Here is a 22543-nt window from a genome sequence, read left to right on the forward strand (position 1 = left end):
TCCCCTTAAGCCAAAGCCTAATCCAGAGCAGGGCCCTAACTCTCTTCAATTCTGTGAAAGCTGAGAGAGGTGAGGAAGCTATAGAAGAAGAGCTGGAAGCTAGCAGAGGTTGTTTCATGAGGTTGAAGGAAAGGAGACATTTATATAACATAAAAGTGAAGCAGCAAATGCTGACGGAAAAGCTGCAGAAATTTATCTAGAGAATCTAGCTAGGTTAATTGATGAAGGTGGCTATACTCGACAACAGGTTTTCAATGTAGATGAAACGACCTTCTAGTGGAAATGTCATCTAGGACTTTCAAAGCTACAAGAGGAGGAGTCAATGCCTGTCTTCAAAGCTTCAAAGGACAAATTGACTCTTGTTACAGCCAAAGTAGCTGGTGACTTTAAGTTGAAGCCAATGCTCTTTTACCATTCTGAAAATCCTGGAGTCCTTAAGAATTATGCTAAATAGAGTCTGCCTGTGCTCTGTAAATGGAACAACAAAGCCTGGATGACAGCATGTCAGCTTACAGCATGATTTACTGAATACTTTTAAGTCCACAGTTGAGATCTACTGCTCAGAAAAAAAAAGATTTCTTTCATTTACAGTGCACCTAGGCCAGGGGGCAGTGGCTCACACCTGTAATCCCAACGCTTTGGGAGGCCAAGGCAGGCAGATCACCTGAGGTCAGGAGTTCAAGACCAGCCTGAACAACATAAAGAAACCCTGTCTCTACTAAAAATACAAAAAAATTAGCCAGGCGTGGTGGCGCATGCCTATAATCCCAGCTACTCAGGAGGCTGAGGCAGGAGAATAGCTTGAACCCAGGAGGCGGAGGTTGCAGTGAGCTGAGATCGCGCCATTGCACTCCAGCCTGGGCAACAAGAGTGAAACTCTGTCTCAAAAAAAAAAAAAAATACACAAATACACACACACACACACACACACACACACACAAAATACAATGCACCTAAGTCACTCCAGAGCTCTGATGAAGATGTACAAAGTTTTCATGCCTGTTAACACAACATTCATTCTGCAGCCCATGGATTAAAGAGTAATTTTGACTTTCAAGTCTTAATTTTGTAAGGCCAAAGCTGCCATAAATAGTGATTCCTCTGATAGATCTGAGCAAAGTAAGTTGGAAACCTGAAAAGGATTCACTACTCTAGCACAGTAAGAACAATTTTAATTCATGGGAGAAGGTCAAAATATCAACATTAGTAAGAGTCTGGAAGAAACTGATTCCAGCTCTCGTAGATAACTTTGAGGGGATCAAGACTGAAGTGAAGGAAGTGACTCCAGAGGTGGTAGAAACAGCAAGGAACTAGAGTTAGAAGTGGAGCCTGAAGATGTGGCTGAATTGCTGCAATCTCATGATCAAACTTGAACAACGAGGCATTGCTTCTTACAGATGAGCAATGAAAATGCTTTCTTGAGATGGACTCTACTAGTGAAGATGCTGTGAACATTGTTAGAATGACAACAAAGGATTCAGAATATTATATGAACTTAGGAGATAAAGCAGCAGCAGGGTTTGGGAGATTGACTCAAAATTTGAAAGCAGTTCTACTGTCGGTAAAATGTTAATAAACAGTATTACGTGCTACAGAGAAATCTTTCAAGAAAGGAAGGATCTGTCAGTGTGGCAAATGTCACTGTTGTCTTATTTTAGGAAACTGCCACAGTCATTCCTACCTTCAGCAACCACCACCCTGATCAGTCAGCAGCCATCAAATTCGAGGCAAGACCCTTCACCAGCAAAAAGACGACGACTGTGTGTAGGCTCAGATGATCCTTTGTATTTTTTAGCAATCAGGTATTTTTACACTGTACATTTTTTTTAACATAATGCTATTGCAAACTTAGTAGACCACAGCACAGTGTAAACATAACTTTTATAGGCACTGGAAACCAAAAAATTCGTGTGACTTGCTGTATTGCAATATTCACTTTATTGTAGTGGTCTGGAACTATAGCTGCAATAACCCTGAGGTATGTCTTTACAGATTAAAGGATGAAACAAACTACAAAAAGACAACTACAAACAAGTGTAGACCACTTAGGTGCTGCTCAAACTTGATGGGATTTATCTGATTTTAAGACATAATGTACAGAAATAATTACTTATACTTTTTCTTTTATTAATAATATTTTGAATTTCTAAAAAAATATATGTAATTAAGGATGCTGAATATTTACAAGTTAGTTTATTTAAGGATTAGGCTATGAGTTTTTAAAAAGTCTTGTCAAGTAGATAGTTTCTTAGTATAAACTACCAAAAATTATTAATAAAGGGATTCCTTTAGATGAGGCCTTTTCTGCTTAGAGAATATGTATGGGGATAAGTTCAGTAGCCAAGTGTTATATATATATATCAACAAAATAATCCTATCTGATTCTAAAAGATGAAACCTCATAATATGATGTTCAGATACATTTCTGTACAGATTTAAGATAAAAGAAAAAATTCAAAATGTCCAATTCACTGAAACGAAAGGCAACAAATTTTAGCTTATCAGATAAGTTTTGGAAATAAGCATTAAATATCATACCTTGATTTTAAAGTGTTATATATTGGCTAGTCTCCAGAGTCTATTATTTGTGGATTTTGAAATAAAAACTGCATATAATTAAGGATAATATAAATCCTTTCTAATTCATGGAAGTACCTCTCTGGTTAGATTTTTTTAAAAATCCAAAGCCGCTGGCAACTTGGGCAACGTCTTTTGAACAGGGTGCGTCTTTCCTAGTGAATGCCTTTCCTTTGGGACATCATTTTCTTTTTTGTCTAATTTGTTTGTTATACTTCCCCTGTGTGTCTTATATCTAGAAGACTAATTTTAAAGAAAATATAAAGTGTCTATTTTTGATCATCATTACCTAGGTATGATTTGATAATCATTACCTAGATATACTACCTTGGTAGTTTAAGACTTCCATACCACAGTCCTTATAAGTGTAAAATACTGGGGAAAAAAAGGCAAGATCAACCAGAAGTCCTGAAAGGACAGAACAAATAAATATGTAATCCAATATTTTTGCTAAATAAAACTGTATACAAATGTTAACTCCTCATTCTATCCAGTAATCCTCCAACTGGCCTATCTATAAAACTACAGTCCTTGTCTAATTATCTTTTTTTTTAAAAAAAAACTAGCTCTTAGATACGGTTGTCTCAGTTGACCTCCAGTTCTAATCCAGGTCATGTCATCGACCGTAATGATATTGACTGTCTCGTGTCTGGCAACAGTCACAACCCAGATGATGCGGGAAAAGCTATTTTCTTCCCTCCAGCATTAGTAACAGTTCCATGTCACATGTAAAAGAAATGAACGTGGATTCCAGAGATTTTAATCACTGATTTAAAAAATACTAAAATTACAAAAGATACGATTTATCTAGCTGGCCAGAACATTCTAGTAAGATCAAAGAAACAACTAAGTTATTGGCTTCCATACTGGTTGGTTCAGTAATAAAAGTGATAAAAACTTGCAACTCTCATTCTAGACATCATATTACATATGCATACAGACAGTGCATATGGAATACTTATGTGTATGTGCATCTTTACTTGGGCCACACTATCCTTCTGATCTTACAAAGGGCCTAAATGCCTGTCTTTAAAGTCACTCCTTGAAGGCACATCTCCTAAAAAGACCAGTTAAAGTATAAATGTTGCTGGAGTGCTTTAGGAAATTACTCCATTAACTATCTACTGAACATATGAGTACAGATTAGTTTCCAAATTAGTTAGCTGTCACTTCAAGAATGGAAAAAAGAGTCTGAAAGAATAAGGCATAAACTGAGAGGAGAGAGAGAAAGCACACATGTTTCCTTAAGGTAGGTTGAGGGAAGGTGTCTGGAGACCTCAGGTAGCCACAGAGGAACCAGGCCACTAATAGCAGCAGCATGTGGGGCACGAACCAAAGACAAACTTCACAATCCCACAGGAGCTGCTGCAGTCTTGCCTTCGTTTGCAATAAACCAATCCATGATAGAACAGGGCGGACATCTGTATACCATCTGGGTCACTGTGGCTGCCTGCGGCAAAGGCAGAGCATTGCTATTCTCACCTGACTATTGCTACAGCATGGAAGGCAGAGCATATATACTATAAAAGTGGATGGCAGTAAAGGAGAAAATGCCAGCTAAAGAAAAGTGAGTCTGTGCTCTCTAATACAAGGCATTCAATCAGGGATGTTTGGGAAAACAAACAGAGAAGCACAATGTCTGTAGCACCCAGAAACTGACATACAACCTCAAGGTGCTATCACAGATATATCACTATTGCTGGTTACACTCATTTTGACTAAAAGACTAACTGCAAACTTTAGAAATAATGACTCTGAGTTTCTAGAGTGTAACTTTTGAGAGTAAATAAAAACATCAGGTGAAAGTAACTATTAGGAAATAAGTCCATAGGTTGGCCAAAGAGGAAAGGACACATTTCAAGACAGGTAGTATTAAGTTTCCTATAATAATGACCACAGTAGCTATTACGTTTATGGTAGTACCAGGTACTAACCAAGTACCAAGGGCCTCACATGCACAAATTGTCCTCAAACAACCCTAAGAGGTAGGTTCTATTAACATCACCAAGCCCATTTGTTAAATGAGGAAGTAGACTCAGAGAGATGAAGTTAACTGAGGTCACCCAGAGAGCAAGTGGCAGAGTTAGGGTTCAACCAAGCGGGCTGGCACTGGAGTCCTTAGTCCTAACCCAGGAGCTATGCTATGGTGCCTCTGCAGACCTTCTGGTATTATGGGCCCTATTAGAAAACAGTGAGAGGAAGTTAACCTAGAAAGAGGGAAATGAAGGGATTATCCAAAGCATTTACAATGATAACCAGAAACAAAATGGGTAAGTAATTAAACAACCCTCTTCACCAGCCAAACACAGATTGAACAAAAAGAATTAAGAATAAAGAAGCTATGAAATTGTTTCACTGAAAGTAATAAAGGCACCATCCAACATAAATGACTATTTTCTATCTTATCGACATTTACCAATAATCCCAGACTGTTGTTTCTGATGACAAAATGCCACCAGTAGTGTCATTATAGTTATAGTGAAAGTCCATATTCATAATGTGACGTCCTAGAATGACTTCTGTTTCATGAAAACTTAAGATCTAAATGACAAGCAAATTTAATTGTGGGAATAGCCAATGTTCCATGTCACATAGCAATGATGAGGTAACTATGAATTCTATCATCCCAGTTAATCGTTTTCATGTAAGCTCTTCCTTCTCCTTGTACCTTCTCCCCAAAATTCAATCAACTCTCTCTCTCCACGGGATGTTAAGATTTGCACCTAATGCCTCATTCAGGAAGGAAGCTGGCCTGTTGGGGCACCAAACGGCTATCAGAATGTATCGATTTTATAAGCACCATGAATGAGGTTAGCGCAGTAAGGCCGAGCAGCAGTGAGGGGCAACAGAATACAGTTCTGATGAGCCATACCTAGCTCCTTCTGTATGTTGTCAGGGACTCCTGTAATAGTCTTTCTCCTTTTGACTTTCGTCGGTCGTCTTACCAGAGTGTCTGTGTAAATTAGAGACCGCCGAAGGCTGGCCTGGCGATCGAAATTCTCCCCTAATGTAGAGTAGTAGAACAAGCAAAGCAATGTTATTTTCAAGCAAGCTGACACCATGCACTTTCTTCCAGAAGCTTGTTGTAAAATGATAAGAAGGTATTAATAATGTTAGCCAGTCATATGATGATGAATGCTGAAGGGCAAAAAAGGAAGGAAAGCACATTATCACAGTAAGGCTGTTTTCCAAGTTCTACCTTCCAAAGGAAGCACCTTGATCTCATTTTCAAATGAGCTGGAGTAGCAAATGCAAATTTAATAACACACTGGAAGAGTCACTCTGTGTTATTTAACAAAGCAAAATTTTGGAAGTGTTTCAAATATATCCTCTGGTCACCAAAACCACTCTACATTAGCGTGTAGGTGGTGATGGTAATGAGTATGTTTCATTCATCTGGTCATCTTGCAGAGATCAACATTAATTTCTTGCCTTGTGTGATGAAATAAGTAACTTAATAAAGATTTCTTGAATGAAAAGCTTCTTCTTCAATCAAGGAGGCTGACAATTTGGATAGACTGTGGTAATTGTTGTGGTGTGACATACAACTATAGTGAAAAATGAAACGCCTTATAATGATAAAGTACTTTTACCACAATGAGACCCAGTAGCACTGCTGTTGTTAAAGATGAATTGCTTCTATTTCACAATTACTTTTTAAAGTTGATCTTAATTCAGACATTTCAAGTGATTTTGCAATCAAACCTGGAATGCCACATCATGGGACTTCTTTTTTTCCTTCTAGAGTGTAGGTGTGTTTGATTAACACATCATGAGAAACCATAAAATAATAAAGTATATAACAACATCTGTTATTGATTGATCTGTTTTAAATTACCTGCCAGTTTAAAGTCTTACAGCACTGACCTTTTTGAATGGTTATTCTCCTCAAAAAGTTATTTTCAAATACACATATATATACACATATATATATATACACACACACATACACATTAAAAACTTCTATCATTTTATGCATAAAAGTATAAAACGTTCACTTTTAGCATTATTGACACACATTCAATGTAGGTATATTGTGGACAATGTAACTTCTATTTTGGTAAGAAAAAATTGGGAACCTTATCTAATCAAAACAGAGAATAAAACATCTGAATGATCAAAACACACTTCCCCTACTGAGGAACAAACTTAAATAAATGCTTGCAAACTTACAAACGCTTACAGCCTTGTCGCTAATGGAGAAAAACAGAAATGACTGAGAGAAGACCCTTGAATACCAGAAGGTGCCAATGCTGTGAAAAACTGGGTCGCTAAGTGCAATGGCATAAATGGCACATGTGAGGGGCAAGTCACAACTGCAGTGCTTCATTAGTTCCCTGCAGCAGAAGAAAAAACTTCCTTCCTTGTATCAAGACATTAAAGAACAGACAAAACATTAATAGAAAGTTACACTTAGGCCAGTGTGGTGGCTCATACCTATAATCCCAGCACGTTGGAGAGTTGAGGTGGGTGGATCACTTGAACTCAGGCGTTCAGGACCAGTCTAAGCAACATGGTGAAATCCTGTCTCTACCAAAAATACAAAAAAGGTATCTGGGTGTGGTGGCATGTGCCTGTAGTCCCACCTACTCAGGAGGCTGAGGCGGGAGGATCGCTTGAGCCTGGGAGGCGGAGGTTGCAGTGAGCCGAGATTGTGCCACTGCACGCCAGCATGGGCGACAGAGTGAGACCTCCATATCAAAAAATAAAATAAAATAAAATAAAGTTGCATTTAGTCTCCAGTTTTGCTTCCTAGACAAAAGATAAAATCACCCAAGCTCCCAGAAAATTAAGAAACAAACCATTTGAGGATGAACACCTAAGACACACGTCATTGAAGGCATCAAATGCTTGATCTTGCATCATGACCTAAAAAAAGTCTGTCTCTTCTACTGGATTATACATTTTTTGAGGGTACAGACTGTGATGCATGTACTTTAGCATCCCCTATGGCACTCAGCTAATGCCTGGCACAAAGCAGTTATTCAATAAATATCTGTTGAATTAGTCACTGCCTTTAATTGAAAAATGGCATTCATCAGTCATGGTTACTATTCAGAAATAAACTTGAAAGTCTGTGGGCCTACTCTGGCTCTGGAGGCTGCCCAATTCATGAATTGTTCATTGCTCAATTAAACTCTTAAATTAAAAAAAAAAAAAGAAAAAACTTGGATAGCTCAAACACCAGCACAAAGCCAGTTTGTAAAAATTATTTAAGTATGTTTATCCTCTACACTTATCTTCCAGATGGAAGAGTTGTTGTCCCACATAGCAGATGATAGAAGATATTTATATGTACATATTAACTTAAGTATTTTTTCCTCCAGTTTTAGAACATGCCGAGTGCCCACAAGACTATAACTAAAGGGATTAAATCAGTTTTCAAGCCAGCAGCTCATGGTGCTAACATTCTACCTCTATGCATGGTGGGCTGCACTCTGGATTTGAAATCGCCATTTTTTTTTTCCTGCTGAGCCTTACTAGGAAAATCAAACTAGAGGCTCAATGCTAACCCCAACGAATGAGCACATGACAGTTCCCTAGAGGAATTTTCTTTTTTTAATCTCAAATATCTTCTAGGACTTTAGAAATACATAATTTAAAGAGCAGGAAGCTGTATAACCTATGTCAATTCAACCACTAAAAGTGAAAATTTTAAATTTATTGCTTCTTTATGACAGATTAGAAAAACTAATTCTTTAAGAAATATGTGTGTATATGTGAACACACAGATGTAGAAAATGGATCAATAAATATGTTAGGTATTATATTTACTTTTGGCATTTCTGCAAAATGTTAATCACTCGATTAAAAGTAAATTACATTTTGACATAACTCATACTGCTCTTTCTTTATTGTCATTCACCTTTCCTGAGTAGCATTTTAAAGGCCTCTCTTTAAAGTCTAATTCATCTCTACTTAGTCATCAGATAGGATAGAATTAAAGCTCAGAGACATGACACTGTCTTCTGTTGTGACAGTGTAATTCATTGCAAATAATTCTTCATTCCTGAAACTCTAATTACTCTATTTTAAATCTCTTAATCTCAAGATAATGCATTTCACCTTAATTCCATTAAGGATTGTCATATTTCATTGCACAATCTTATAATATTATTTCATAGGCACTTAATTATATATAATGTAATTACATTTCTGCTGCATTTAATCAATCAAATAATGTAATTCATTTTCTTATAGAAAATAAGCAGCCTTGTATTTCATTGACCAGTACACATTATACTTTGTTCTAAAACATAGTTATACTTTTAAAAATAATCTTTAAAAAATATGATCTAGGTAAATAAGAAACATATTCAGAAAGATCAATAACATTGTTTGCTGAGAAAATGGCTTAAAATGCCCTGCTATTCTTTTAAGATTTAAGTAAAATAAATGTGGAAAAATATATACTGAATTGAAAATAATTCATGCACTTATTTATTAAATTTCTATGGAATTTAAAATATGAGTTCTAAATGTAATTTCTAAATATCTGGTAAGGTTTTAAAAAAAATCTTCAGTGACTATGAAAATGCCATTAGCCCCTTACAAGCTCACCAGTGCCATGGCAAAAAGCTTTCTAAAGCTTTCTAACAGCAGTAGCCTCAGAAGCACAGCAAGGATGCTATGGGTTTCCAGAGTAAATGTTCAGGAAAACTCATTCTTTTTGGTCACCTAGTTTTTTTGTTAGCTTCTGGCCTTAAGGGCCCTGCTTTGTATGAATTGATTATCAATGACCACTATTAGTCATCTGCTTCCATCAAACATACAATTCAATTAATAGTTGAAGCTATTAACTCTTCACATGTCTATTTTGCACTTTGTGCCCTCCCCAAACCACTAACCCATGCTCCTTGTGGGCTATGGAGGTGATAAGGCAGGAAAATTTTGATTTTTTTTTTTTTTTTTTTTTGAGGTGAAGTTTTGCTCCTTTTTGCCCAGGCTGGAGTGCAATGGTGCGATCTCTCGGCTCACTGCAACCTCTGCCTCCCGGGTTGAAGCAATTCTCCTGCCTCAGACTCCAGAGTAGCTGGGATTACACGCACGTGCCACCACGCCCTGCTAATTTTGTATTTTTAGTACAGACAGGGTTTCACCATGTTGGCCAGGCTGGTCTCAAACTCCTGACCTCAGGTGATCTGCCCACCTCAGCCTCCCAAAGTGCTGGGATTATAGGTGTGAGCCACCACGCCCAGCCAATTTTGCTATCTTTTTAGCAGCTCTCCTAAGTTCATGAAAGATCATCTTTGAATTTTATGTACCTTGTCACCTTAATTGTCACAAATGATTACAGGCTGAGTATAATATTCCATAAGAACCTGAATTTCAGGTTTGGTAATTAATATTTGTAGTCTAGCTTAATATAACATATTCTGAAAATTTTATATTCAGAAGAAATTTCGATTAAGTAATGTCTCCTTTTTTCTACTTTAGGAAATTTCTAGAAAATCTATCATTAGAAACATCACAAAATAATTATTTACTTCTGTAAATATTACTTAACCCTTTAGAAGGGAAATATATACTTTTTCTTCATACCTAGGACCACATTTACAAGATGTTTCTATATAACCAAAGGCTTACTAAAAAGCAATTTAATTAAAAGAGACACTCTTAAGATGAATGGTTGGACCACTGAGTTCTTTGACACCAGTGTTTGGCGACATAGTCTTCAAACCCAACAAGCAGTAGACATTTTATATGCACACACATATGTAGTTTTAATATTCCTCTCATTAAACAAAGAGCATGAAGTTGGACCACAGCTATTCACCTTTGATGTAGCAATGAAATGCTAACAGCGTATAACAAAAAGCTGTAGTCATTCTCCCAAGTACATTCTGAACCTGTCTGGCTAGCAAAGCGTACCAGTTATGTTAATAGGCACCACGTCAGCCTGGACTGTTTGGGCTTGCTGTCGCATCTTCTCTTCTGGTGTTGGCAGTGGAAGCGACTTGGTCCAGTTCGTCTGAGTATTAAGGTCGGAGAAGTCACTTGAGGTTGGTGTTTTAGGTCTCCTGATGGAAATAAATCTTTCTTCTTCTGATGAAGACAGAGAACACTGCAGAGAAAAAAGAAGCAGCAGCCACAGTGTATAAAGAGCTGGCAGAAACATTTTAAAATATATTTCTTATTTTTTAAAAAATTGGACTGGTTTAAAAGAAGCCAAAATAATTGATCGCTTTTAGGAACAGAAGCAATGGTTTGCTCAGCCTCTTGAGTCTGACCTATAATATGCATGATTCACACCAGCCTTAGTCTGTAAACTGTGAGGACTGCAAAAGGTTCTGCTGACCCACAAAATCTTTGAAGTCCTTTCTGCTTTCCCTCTATCTACTGTGGCCAGAAAGCTCATGTAATGGCCGGCGTGGTGGCTCATGCCTGTAATCCCAGCACTTTAGGAGGCTGAGGCGGGTGGATCATTTGAGGTCAGGAGTTCAAGACCAGCTGGCCAACATGGTGAAACCCCATCTCTACTAAAAATAAAAAATGTAGTCAGGCGTGGTGGTGGGCACCTGTAATCTCAGCTACTTGGGAGGCTGAGGCAGGAGGATTGCTTGAACCCGGGAGGCAGAGGTTGCAGTAAGCCAAGATTGTGCCACTGCACTCCAGCCTGGGCAAAAGAGTGAGACTCTGTCTAAAAAAAAATTTAAAAAAGAAAGAAAGTTCATGGGTTTAGTTTAACATTAGAAGCCTAGAGAAAAACATCATGGCTGTGGCCATCAGTTTCCATTTTTATTAAAATTTAGTTTTGCTCAAAGTAATTTCTAGCCTCAATCTTATTTCCTTTAGGCTCTGACTTCAAGGGACATTTCCAAAATGATAGAGCTATTGTTGTTCAACTATTTGTGGTCTTCCGAAGCCATTTATATGGGAAAAAATCAGTGTGAAATTGTTAACTTATACGGCACTGACTAAAGCTCTGCTCTGAGCCATATCAGAATTCTACGAAAACATTTCTAGCAGTGTCTGTTTTGATACAGATTAACATCCTCACTGAAGAGCCCTTCTTCAATACCTTTCTTTCCCATAACACCTTAAAAAGTGTAAGCAAGAAAGTTGTGTTGGCGAGCATTTTTTGATGGACTTCAGCCTGGCTCCACAGCAGCTGGTTCTGTGACTAAGATGCTCCAAGAAGGCCAAATGAGTGCAGGGTGCTTAGGAACACAACAAAAAAGGGTAATCGACTTTCGTGGGGGAAATGACAGCTTATAATATAAAATAAATGTGTAATAACTGCTCTTTAAGTCCGAAGCATTTAAATGGAACTACCAATTATGAAAATAAAGCTTTTAGAAAGAATTTCACTGGAGAATAAAAAGTCAGTGAACCTTCCCAAAGGGAATACCTGTACAACCAGCACCCAGTTCAATACACCCGCTACCCCAACCACATACCCACAAACGAGGGTAACTGCTATGCCAACTTCTAATACCACAGCTTTGTTTTGCCTATATTTGAACTTTCTGTAAAGGGAATCGCACTGTCTGTTCTCTTTTGTGACCTATTTATTTCACTTAACGTTATGTTTGTGAGGATTTATCTAACTTTACAAGGCATGTTTTAACCTTTCTGGATTTAATGCAAGTCTCTAAGAGGACACAGATGAGAAATATAAAGAAATGCATTGATTAGAAATTTTAGGCCAGGTGCGATGGCTCACGCCTGTAATCCCAGCACCCTGGGAGGCCGAGGTGGGCAGATCACCTGAGGACGGGAGCTCGAGACCAGCCTGAGCAACATGGAGAAAACCTGTCTCTCCTAAAAATACAAAATTAGCTGGGCATGCTGGCGCATGCCTGTAATCCCAGCTACTGGGGAGGCTGAGGCAGGAGAATCGCTTGAACCCAGGAGGCAGAGGTTGCAGTGAGCCGAGATCGCACCATTGCACCCCAGCCTGGGCAACAAGAGCAAAATTCTGTCTCAAAAAAAAAAAAAAAAAAAAATTCAAACACAAGAATACTGTCATCACTGTTTACTGCTACTGCATTCATCTTGCTGCAAAAATCTGTATTTATTCTACAACTACTAGAGCTCTATAAATCTGAAAAAGACTAGGTAAGAGCTAATGAAAATAGTTTGCTGTTGGCGATAGGGCCCTAGACTAAGAATCCAAAGACCTGAGTCTGTTCCTAAACTTTGATGTTTCCTTTGCTGTAAAATGGGGCTATACAGCCTACCTTTGTGCATCCACAGAGGTGCTCTTAGGACCCAATAAGATGATAAATATTAAAGTGTCTATGACTGTTAAATATCATGGATATGGGCCAGGCGTGGTGGCTCATGCCTGTAATCCCAGCACTTTGGGAGGCTGAGGTGGGCAGATCACAAAGTCAGGAGATCGAGACCATCCTGGCCAAAATGATGAAACCCCGTCTCTACTAAAATAAAAATAAAATTAGCTGGGCGTGGTGGTGTGCACCCATAGTCTCAGCTACTCGGGAGGTTAAGGCAGGAGAATCGCTTGAACTCGGGAGGCTGAGGCTGCGGTGAGCTGAGGTTGTGCCACTGCACTCCGGCCTGGCAACAGAGCGAGACTCTGTCTCAAAAAGAAAAAAATTTGTGGATATGGAGGTGGTGCTGATATAAATAAGACTTTAGAAAAGCAAAGTCATGAATTGACATGTACTCACTTTTTTTTCTTTTACCACAAGGAGACTAACAATAATAAAGGCATGTGGAAAAGATAAATCATATAATTAGATATCTCAATACATTTACTTGATGTTCTTAATACATAAAACACATAAAATGATCATCCAGTTTCTTTTCCACCTAAGGAAAATGTGAAATAATGTTTGTAATTAAATTGACAAATATACTCAACTTATAAACTGAGCATGTTGTTGGTGTCTTATAATACTAAATTGCACTATATCCATTGATACTTGATCTGATTCTGGTTAAAAGGGTTAAAACTCATTTAGATCCTTAAAGAATATCAAAGGGGTTTTTGAGTCAGCAGCAGCTAAGCCATACTGATGTAAATCAATTATTTCCAGCTGTTTTGCAGTTGTGACACTTAAGTTTGATTTATAATACATATTCTCTACCCTTGAGATGTGCACACACACACACACACACTTAAAATTAATGTCACTGAAGAATTTCATGGCAGTTTGTATAAAGGCCACATGTCTGAGTTTGAATTTCAAGCTAGTAAATTAGAGGATTACTCCAATTTCCTGATACATACACATAAATATAATTTTTCAGGCAACCTTGAATTACAGTATAAAGCCTGAAGGCAGTAAGAAGCAAATCCTAACCAGAAAGGTTTAAAAGAAAGAAAAGTAAAGCTTTCAGGCTACAGCTCTCTATGCCCTGGAGCAAGGGCTCCCTTTTCCACATGACGTCTGCTGTGGGAGCAGGATGAAGCACTGTCTACCAATTGTAAGCATCTCAATGGTGCTCATCAGCCCCACTAACCTACTTTTCTTCTAGTTGACTGACATTGTCAGAATCGATAACTCTCATAATGAAACAGCACTTCCCCGTAGGGACAATCACCACGGATCACTCCAGCATGACAACTGACAAAGAGAGTCCATTTTGTAAAGTGCTCCTTTCTCTTACAAGAAAATTTCCCAGACAAGCAGGGCACAGATAAAGTTATATGCAAATGTGACTGTTAGGTCTCACAATCTACTAAATGACAGTAAAACACCAGCATGGATGACTTCCACAATGATATGACTTTCATGCCTCCCAGTGTGTATAAACACAGCAGAGGCACAGAAAAACCTCCCTCATTTCAGCGGCAGAACACATGATTAGCCCATTAAGATGGACATAGTAATACCGGATTATTACACTGGCCTCTTAACTACCCCCATTTTTCTGCCCTTGTTGACCATCCTCCCCTGCTCCTCCTCTTCCAGTAGTCTACTCTCAATACAGCAGGCGAAGGGATCCTTTTAGAAATGTAAGTCAGATCATGTTGCTCCTCTGTTCAAACCCTCCAAAGTCCTTACTATGACCTCCAAGACCCTACATGATCTACCAGCTGGCCACTGTTATCTCCCTGACTGCATTTCCTACTGTTCTTTCCCATATTTATTCTACTCCAGCCACACCATCCTCCATGCTGTACCTTGTACCTTCCATGCACACTCTCACCTCAGGGCCTTTGCACTTGCTGTTCCCATGGCCTGAAATGCTCCTCCCGTAGACATCCACACAGGTAGCCCCTTCTTTTTCTTTAGGTCCCCTTAAGAGTCCTCTTTTGTTGGGGTCTTAACTGTTCATCCTATTCAATTTCAACCTCTTTCTAATATTTTGTATCCCCTTTCCCTGCTCTCTTTTTTTCTCTTTAGTACATATAACTAGTACACATATATTTTATTTATGTATCTTGTCTCTCCGACAAGAATATAAGTTCCATGAAGCTTCGAATCAGAATTGCATAGAAGGTTATTTCAGAATTTGAGCTTCAGAAGGGCCACCATTTAGTAACTGATGGCTATATGCCTTGCCCTTGGTGGGGACATTATAGAACTTATCTCACTTAATCTTCACAGTGTTTGCCTTGTTTAATAATAAGGAAGTGGAGACTCAAAGGAGTAAAGTAACTTGACTTTTGGAAAGTTCACAAGTGGGCAGTTGAGATTAGAAGTCAGAACTGACCCCAAAGTCTCTCCTGTGAAACAGTGTAAAATAACAATGTGGCAATATTTACAATAAATTACTAGGTCTTCTGGTCTCAAAACAAAATCTCCCTTTATGTCTGTAAATAAGAATGGAACCTTTTGAAAAGCTATACAAGTAAAAAAACAGTGTGTACCAGCATCCTGGCACTGTCACTTACTAGCCGTATGTTTTGATCAACTCAATCTCCCCATACAGAGAACAGAATGACCCAAGTAGCATTCAAATGCTTCATGTTAATGAAATCCCTCAATATAGGGTGACTTTTTAAAAAACTGAGTTTAAAATTGCCTTGCTCTCAGAACTTAAATGCAGTTTTGGGATCTGTCAGTTGGTCAATAATGTTCACCAAAACCCCATATCCTGGTCCTGGGAGGAATGGAGAGTCACAAATGAAACATAAGCCATGATTCCTTGTGTCAAATTGCTTCATTTAGAAAGGGAGAGAAACAGGCAACACTGACAGTTACTTTGTAATTTTTGGATGCTGGAAGACCTGTATTTTAGAGACTTCTAGGTTCTACCCGGAAATCAGACAAGCTCTCACCAGATGGACAGTGTGGGGCCTGAAATAGGGTCTCTTTCCCATATATTCTCATACGAAATATGCTCTCTTTCTCAGAACAGCCAACTGATCCAAAAGTGGGATTAACTAAGAAACACAGATTAATTCAGTCTTTTTTGTTTTGATTTGTTAGTAAAAGTTAGAAAACTGAATTATAGCCAGAGCTAAACTTAGTATTCATTTAGAATTATTACATGAAAATAGAGAACAGATGAAACTATATAGAACACATCAACAATACAGAACTATATAGTTGATGTCTTTAAGAAGACAGCCACATACATTCCAGTCCTTTTTGGAAGACACTTAGTCTTTGATGCTCTTCCTCCCAGAATTAAACCTCTTGTGTTGACTCTCGGTTTTCAAGATCCTTAATAGTTTCATAGGGTGCCAAAACGTCTGCAGCCTTTTGGCTATATGCTTCTTCTGTCTTTAGTAGATTTAGACACAAGAGACCCTCACTTATTTCTGTTCTCTGTGCATTCTTTTTTGTTTTTTCTCCTGGCACCACCAACAACAGAAAAAGTGGGGGTAGTGGAAATGAATCCATGTAGAAGCACAGTTCATGGTTCATCCAGCAACTCCATGATGGCCAACAGGTGACTTCCACATCCTATTATTAAGTAACTTTAATTGTTCATTCTTTTTTTCTTTTGAGACGGAGTCTCACTCTGTCGCCCAGGCTAGAGTGCAGTGTAGTGGCGCAATCTTGGCTCACTGCATCTCCGCCTCCCAGGTTCAAGCAATTCTCCTGCCTCAGCCTCCCAAGTAGCTGGGATTACAGGCACGTGCCACCATGCCTGGCTAATTTTTGTATTTTTAGTAGAGATGGGGTTTCACCACATTGGCCAGGCTGGTCTCAAACTCTTGACCTCAGATAATCCGCCCGCCTCAGCCTCCAAAGTGTTGGGATTACAAGTGTGAGCCGCTGTGCCCAGCCTAATTGTTCATTCTTTCATATGTATTATATTAGTCCCTTTACCTCAAATCTAATTGCTTTATCAAGAGCTTTAAACTTTCTTTTGTTGTTGTTGTTTCTGAGATGAGGTCTTGCCCTTTTGCCCAGGCTAGAGTGCAGCAGAGTGATTACAGCTCACGGCAGCCTCAGATTCCTGGGCTCAAGCAATCCTCCTGCCTCAGCTTCCCAAGTAGCTGGGACTATGGATGTGCACCAGTGTCCCTGGCTAATTTATTTATTTTTCATTTATTTTTATTGTATTATTTTTTTTTTGAGACAGGGTCTCACTCTGTCACCCAGGCTAGAGTGCAGTGGCAGAATCACAACTCACTGCAGACTCAAACTCCTGGGTTCAAGCGATCCTCCCACCTCAGCCTCCCAAGTAATTAGGATGACCAGCACAAGCCACCATGCCTGGCTAATTTTTGAAAACTTTCTGTAGAGACAGGGTCCTGCATGTTGCCCAGGCTGGTCTTGAACTCCTAGGCTCAAGCCATCCTCCTGCCTCAGCTGCCAGAGTGCTGGAATTACAGGCTTGAGCCACTGCACCAGGCCCTAAGAGCTTTAAACTTTCTTATCACACAGTGAATTAAAATATTTTGGATCTTAACTATCCCATATTAAGCGATCCTTTCCTCAAATGAAAGAAAATACTTAATTAGAACATATATGTTTAAACTGATATAGTAAGTTGTTTGTAATCATATTTTAGAATAACAAATTATGTATTAAAATCATATAACATAATGAATATTCAAGAACTCACTACTCAACCCATGACCTAAAATATTACTAATAACCTGCATCTCCCTCCATGCCCCATCCCATCTCCCTACTTCCCCAGAGGTGACCACTAGCCTGAATTTTGTGTTCCTAATTACTCCTTGTTATATGTGTGCATGTGTGTGTGTGTGTGTGTGTGTGTGCATAAACTTGCTTTGACTTTTACAAAAATAGTATTATTCTCTTTGTGTTTTTCTTACTATTGTCTTTCTAAGACACATCCACGTAGTTGTGTGAAACTGTAATTCATTCATTTCACTGGGGTATACATTCCACTCCAGTACTAATTTATTCACATTTTTTATTGATGGACAATTGGGTTGTAAAAGATGCTCTTTGTATTATCTCAACAATGCAAAACTCCCCATAAGAGAATGAGAATGGTTAGGAGGAAAGGGCTGTGGCAAAGGCTCTACTCCCCATACACTCATTACTGGGGGAAAAACACGAGCTCTAGAGTCGTAAGTCTAGGTTTAAATCCTGGTTTTGCTTTTAGGGGTGATAGATGTGTTCACTCTCTTGATTATGGTAATGGTCTCCTGTGTGTATACATATGTCAAAATTTATTAAGTTGTATACTTTAAATATGTATAGATTATTTTATGTAAGTTATACTTCAATAAAAGGCGTTTTAATAAAGAAAGATCTTGTTTCAGTATTTAAAAACTATGTCATCTTAGGCAAGTGATCTAATCTCTCCAAGATACAGTTTTCTCATCCATGATATGGGCATAATCAAAGCTACTTTGCATGGTTGCAATAAATACTTAATATATTCACATACAGCACTGAGCACAGTCCCTGGCGCCTGAGCCTTTCCATGCGCCAAGTGCTTGGCATCATACTGGAAACACAGAGATCAACAAGATAGGGATGCTGTCCATTAATCTAGAAGAGAAGGCGGGTATAAACAGACCCTGATTATAGAGTAGTGGGATGGAAACAGCAAGAGAAACTGGAATGGGTCATTGGAGACATTCTCACTGGTTTGCAGGCAAAAAGGCGTGGGAATAACAGACCCCAATTTTCTCATTTTTGTCTGCAATAGCATGGAATAAGAAGGTGCCATAACTGCAGAGCAGTGAGCATCGACTCATTTGTGTTTCTACAGTTTCCTGAAATTACTCACAGAGACCCAGTAACACATGATTGGACACGGAGTAATCACTTCTCGACTGTAAGCTGCCCTAGGCCAAGAATGGGATCCATATACTGAGACCAAGTAGCACTTAAAAACTTTTTTGGGGGAAAAGAAAATTGAGTGAAGCATACCAGACAAGTCAAAGAGGAATAAGAGATGACAAAATTGGGCATAATGAGGAGGAATTGAGGTAACTGAGTAATCTTGCCCTTTTGCTTAACCAGCATGGTGCGATGAAAAGAAATGAGCTCCAAGGAGCCCCGCCTTCACATGCTCCCTGCAAGAAGCCCCGCCTTCGCATGTTTCCTGGTGCTTTCGAGCTATGTGATCTTGAGAAAGCCATTTCATATTTCTGAGTCTCCATTTCCAGATTAAAATAATAGTAATAGCTATTAAAATAATCTGTTTCATGGGGCTGTTTGTGGAAAATAAGATCTAATTTGTGAAAAAGTTCTATATCCGAACGTGTACCCCGATGAACAAGCTAGCAATAGCATAAACACGGTAGTTCCACACCTAGATAACCTGTAAAGCCATGACAATCAGAAATTCGTCAGTAGCTGCTGAAACCTCTCAAATTTATTGCCTTGGGCAGGAAATTCTATGTGGGTGGAACAAAAGACAAGATGATTGGGAGAGCGGCCAAATTTTTATAAAAACAGACATTGTCTATTGCATCATTTTCTTTGAAGCGTGGTTTGAAATACCAATCAGCTTAATAATACTTATCATCATCATCTGAGCATCTACTCTGTGCCAGGCACTGTGCTAAGGGTTTCACAAACATTAATTTACTTCAACCTCACACCAACTCTCCAAGGTAGGTAGGGTAACTATGTAATTTTATCGAAACCAGAACACCTCTGAGAGTGAAAGGGGGTGCAATTAATAATTACACAGAATAACAGCTGTAAACCAGGGCTGTTCTAAGCAAACCGGAACATGTGGTTTATATCTCTTTACAGTTGAGGAACCTGAACCTCACAGACGAAAGCAACTTATCCAAGGCCACTGAGCTCTGACAGGTGGAAAAGCTACCCCAAACCTACACTCTCAAGCATCATGTTAAATAAGCCTCCTGTGTTTACAGGTATGGCAGCAAGGTTACTGCCTTTTCTTCAAAGTCTTCCTTTGATTTAAATATTTCTTATCAACAAAGCCTAAAACAGAAGCTGACATGCCAGTTCAAAGAATAACAGGAAACAGGGAAATTTCGATTTCTGTCACGACTATTAAAGCCAACTGTTTACTGCCAAAAATCTAGATCTAATACATCTCTTTAGGGGTGAATTTTACACAAGAGATTGCATAACTCATGATTGATATCCTTTCTGCTAAGACAATGGGGATTCTGTGAAGGTTTCCCAGATTCAGTGAACATATCATCAAATATAACTTCCGATAATGGCAGGTGGAAAAATTCCTTATCGACTCACAGTAAGTATTTTCGCACTGATAACTGACCTGCCTTCAAATGCAAGAACCTCTTTGGCAGTACTTGGCATATGCTGAAAACTGAAAAGAGAAAAAAGTCAAAAACAGTACACAAAGCAATGGTGTACTCTTTGATTTCAGAGTTGAATGAAAAGGTATTTTCTGGAATTTCTTTCTTTCTTTTTTTTTTTTTTTGGAGATGGAGTCTCACTTACTCTGCCGCCCAGGCTGGAGTGCAGTGGTGCGATCTCAGCTCACTGCAACCTCCACCTCCCAGATTCAAGCAATTCTCCTGCCTCAGCCTGAGTAGCTGGGACTACAGGTGCATGCCACCACGCCTGGCTAATTTTTATATTTTCAGTAGAGACAGGGTTTCACCATGTTGGCCAGGCTAGTCTGGAACTCCTGACTTCAAGGGATCCGCCTGCCTCAGCCTCCCAAAGTGCTGAGATTACAGGCGCACACCACCATGCCTGGCTTATTTTCTGGAATTTCTAAATTGCTTTGCCAACAGCATTTTTTTTCAATGCATCATGTTTACGTTTAGATAATATGCATAACATATACAATTGGAAATATTTTCAACAATTTTCTTCTTGCTACACTATATTCCCACTTTGAACATCAAAGATATGTGTGGATCTCATTAGCAAAACATCTTTCTTCATAACATAACACATAGAGTCCTACTTGGTGTTTCACATTAGGATAATGAGGATAATTATTCTAGAACAATTAGCCAGAGTAAATAACCAGAATCGACGTCCTCTAGGTTCTCTTTTCTAATTTATATGTCCTTAACCTTTGCCATATTAGCAACTCATCTTAAGCACATAATGGATTTTTAATATTTGTTGAATGCAAATTAGATGATTTTTGTAAGAAATACCTCTTTTAAAGTCAATAATTTGTTAACTCATGCATCCCTTCTTCCATATAGTCACTGCTCTTTGTAACACACCCCTCCCCTCAACACCTACTAGGAAATACAAAATAAAAGGTTTTCCAGATCGAATTTCCCTTCCAAATTGACTTCTACACACTCTATATTTAAAATGATCACCTTTGGGAGGCCGAGGCGGGCGGATCACGAGGTCAGGAGCTCGAGACCAGCCTGGTCAACATAGTGAAACCCCGTCTCTACTAAAAATACAAAAATTAGCTGGGCATGGTGGCACGTGCCTGTGGTCCCAGCTATTCGGGAGGCTGAGCCAGGAGAATCGCTTGAACCTGGGAGGTAGAGGTTGCAGTGAGCCAAGTTCACACCACTGCACTCCAGCCTAGACAACAGAGTACATGAGACTCTGTCTCAAAAAAAAAAAAAAAAAAACCAGAAAAAATCTACTCAACGTTTTTATTGGTATTGTGTTAATCTTATAAATTAACTTGGGCAGAATGGTGAGCTTTTTGATATTAACGCCTCTGAGGATGTGATATGTCTTTTCAGTTATTCAAATCTTATTTGTGTTCCATAGTTTGTTTTTGTTTTTGAGACAAGAGTCTTGCTCTGTCACCCAGGCTGGAGTGCAGTGGCACACTCTCGGCTCACAGCAACCTCCACCTCCTGGGTTCTCCTTCCTCAGCCTGCCGAGTAGCTGGGATTACAGGCACACACCACCATGCCCAGCTGATTTTTGTATTTTTAGTAGAGATGGGGTTTCGCCATGTTGGCCAGGCTGGTCTTGAACTCCTGACCTCAGGTGATCCACCCAACTTTGCCTCCCAAAGTGCTGGGATTACAGGCATGAGTCCCACGCCTGACCATATAGTATTTTTTAAAGTTTCTTTCATATAGATCTTGTCCTTTTCTTATTAAATGTATCTGTACTTTGCAATAGCTATTTTAAATAGATTTTTCCTGTTATATCTTCTAATTTGACTTTGTAGATATGAAAGTTATTGATTGCTGTATATTAATTGTATACCTTACTATATCATTGAACTCTGTTATTTATAGAAGTTTTGAAATATTACTTTCTTGGATTTACCCAAGAAAGACTTAACCATGAACAAAGAGTGATAATATAATCTCAATCTTTCTCACTTCTGCACTTTTTATACTACAGCTTTCCTGATTGTGTTGGCTACCTCTTTCCATACTATGCTAAGTGGTAATGATAGTGAATGTCCTTCTCTTATATCTCATTCTAGTGGGAACAGCCCATTAAAAATTGTTGGATTTGGAGGACAAGGCAGATAAATTTTGTTAAGTTCTGCTATATTTTTTTAAATCAAGAATGGCCATCAAATTGTACCAAATAACTTGTCAATATCTACAGTTTTGACTATATAAAATTTTTCTCTTCAGATCTATTAATATTATTAATATATAATTGGATTACCTAGTATCAAGCATCCTTGCATTGCTATCAGAATAAACCCAGGTTGATTTTGGAATATTTCTCTTAATGAGCTGTCAGATTACGTTTCCTAA

The 22543-nt window shown here is 38.6% G+C and overlaps 1 protein-coding gene across 6 annotated transcripts in view; it reads right to left on the reverse strand.

Annotated features, from left to right (window-relative positions):
• The window catches only part of NHSL1 (NHS like 1), a 149630-nt gene that overhangs the window by 14324 nt on the left and 112763 nt on the right, over positions 1 to 22543 (reverse strand). For 4 of the 6 annotated variants that reach the window (XM_055391212.2, XM_055391215.2, XM_063707893.1 and 1 more), the window contains exons 4-5: positions 10450 to 10642; positions 5450 to 5581 (exon numbers count right to left, since the gene is read on the reverse strand). In XM_055391212.2, the coding sequence (XP_055247187.1) occupies positions 5450 to 5581; positions 10450 to 10642 (325 nt within the window). The remainder of the gene's footprint in view (positions 1 to 5449; positions 5582 to 10449; positions 10643 to 22543) is intronic. The other 2 variants (XM_031012071.3, XM_063707894.1) reach the window with 1 other exon arrangement.

This window comes from Gorilla gorilla, chromosome 5 (genome assembly GCF_029281585.2).
Source record: "Gorilla gorilla gorilla isolate KB3781 chromosome 5, NHGRI_mGorGor1-v2.1_pri, whole genome shotgun sequence".
Taxonomy (NCBI): Eukaryota; Metazoa; Chordata; class Mammalia; order Primates; family Hominidae; genus Gorilla; species Gorilla gorilla.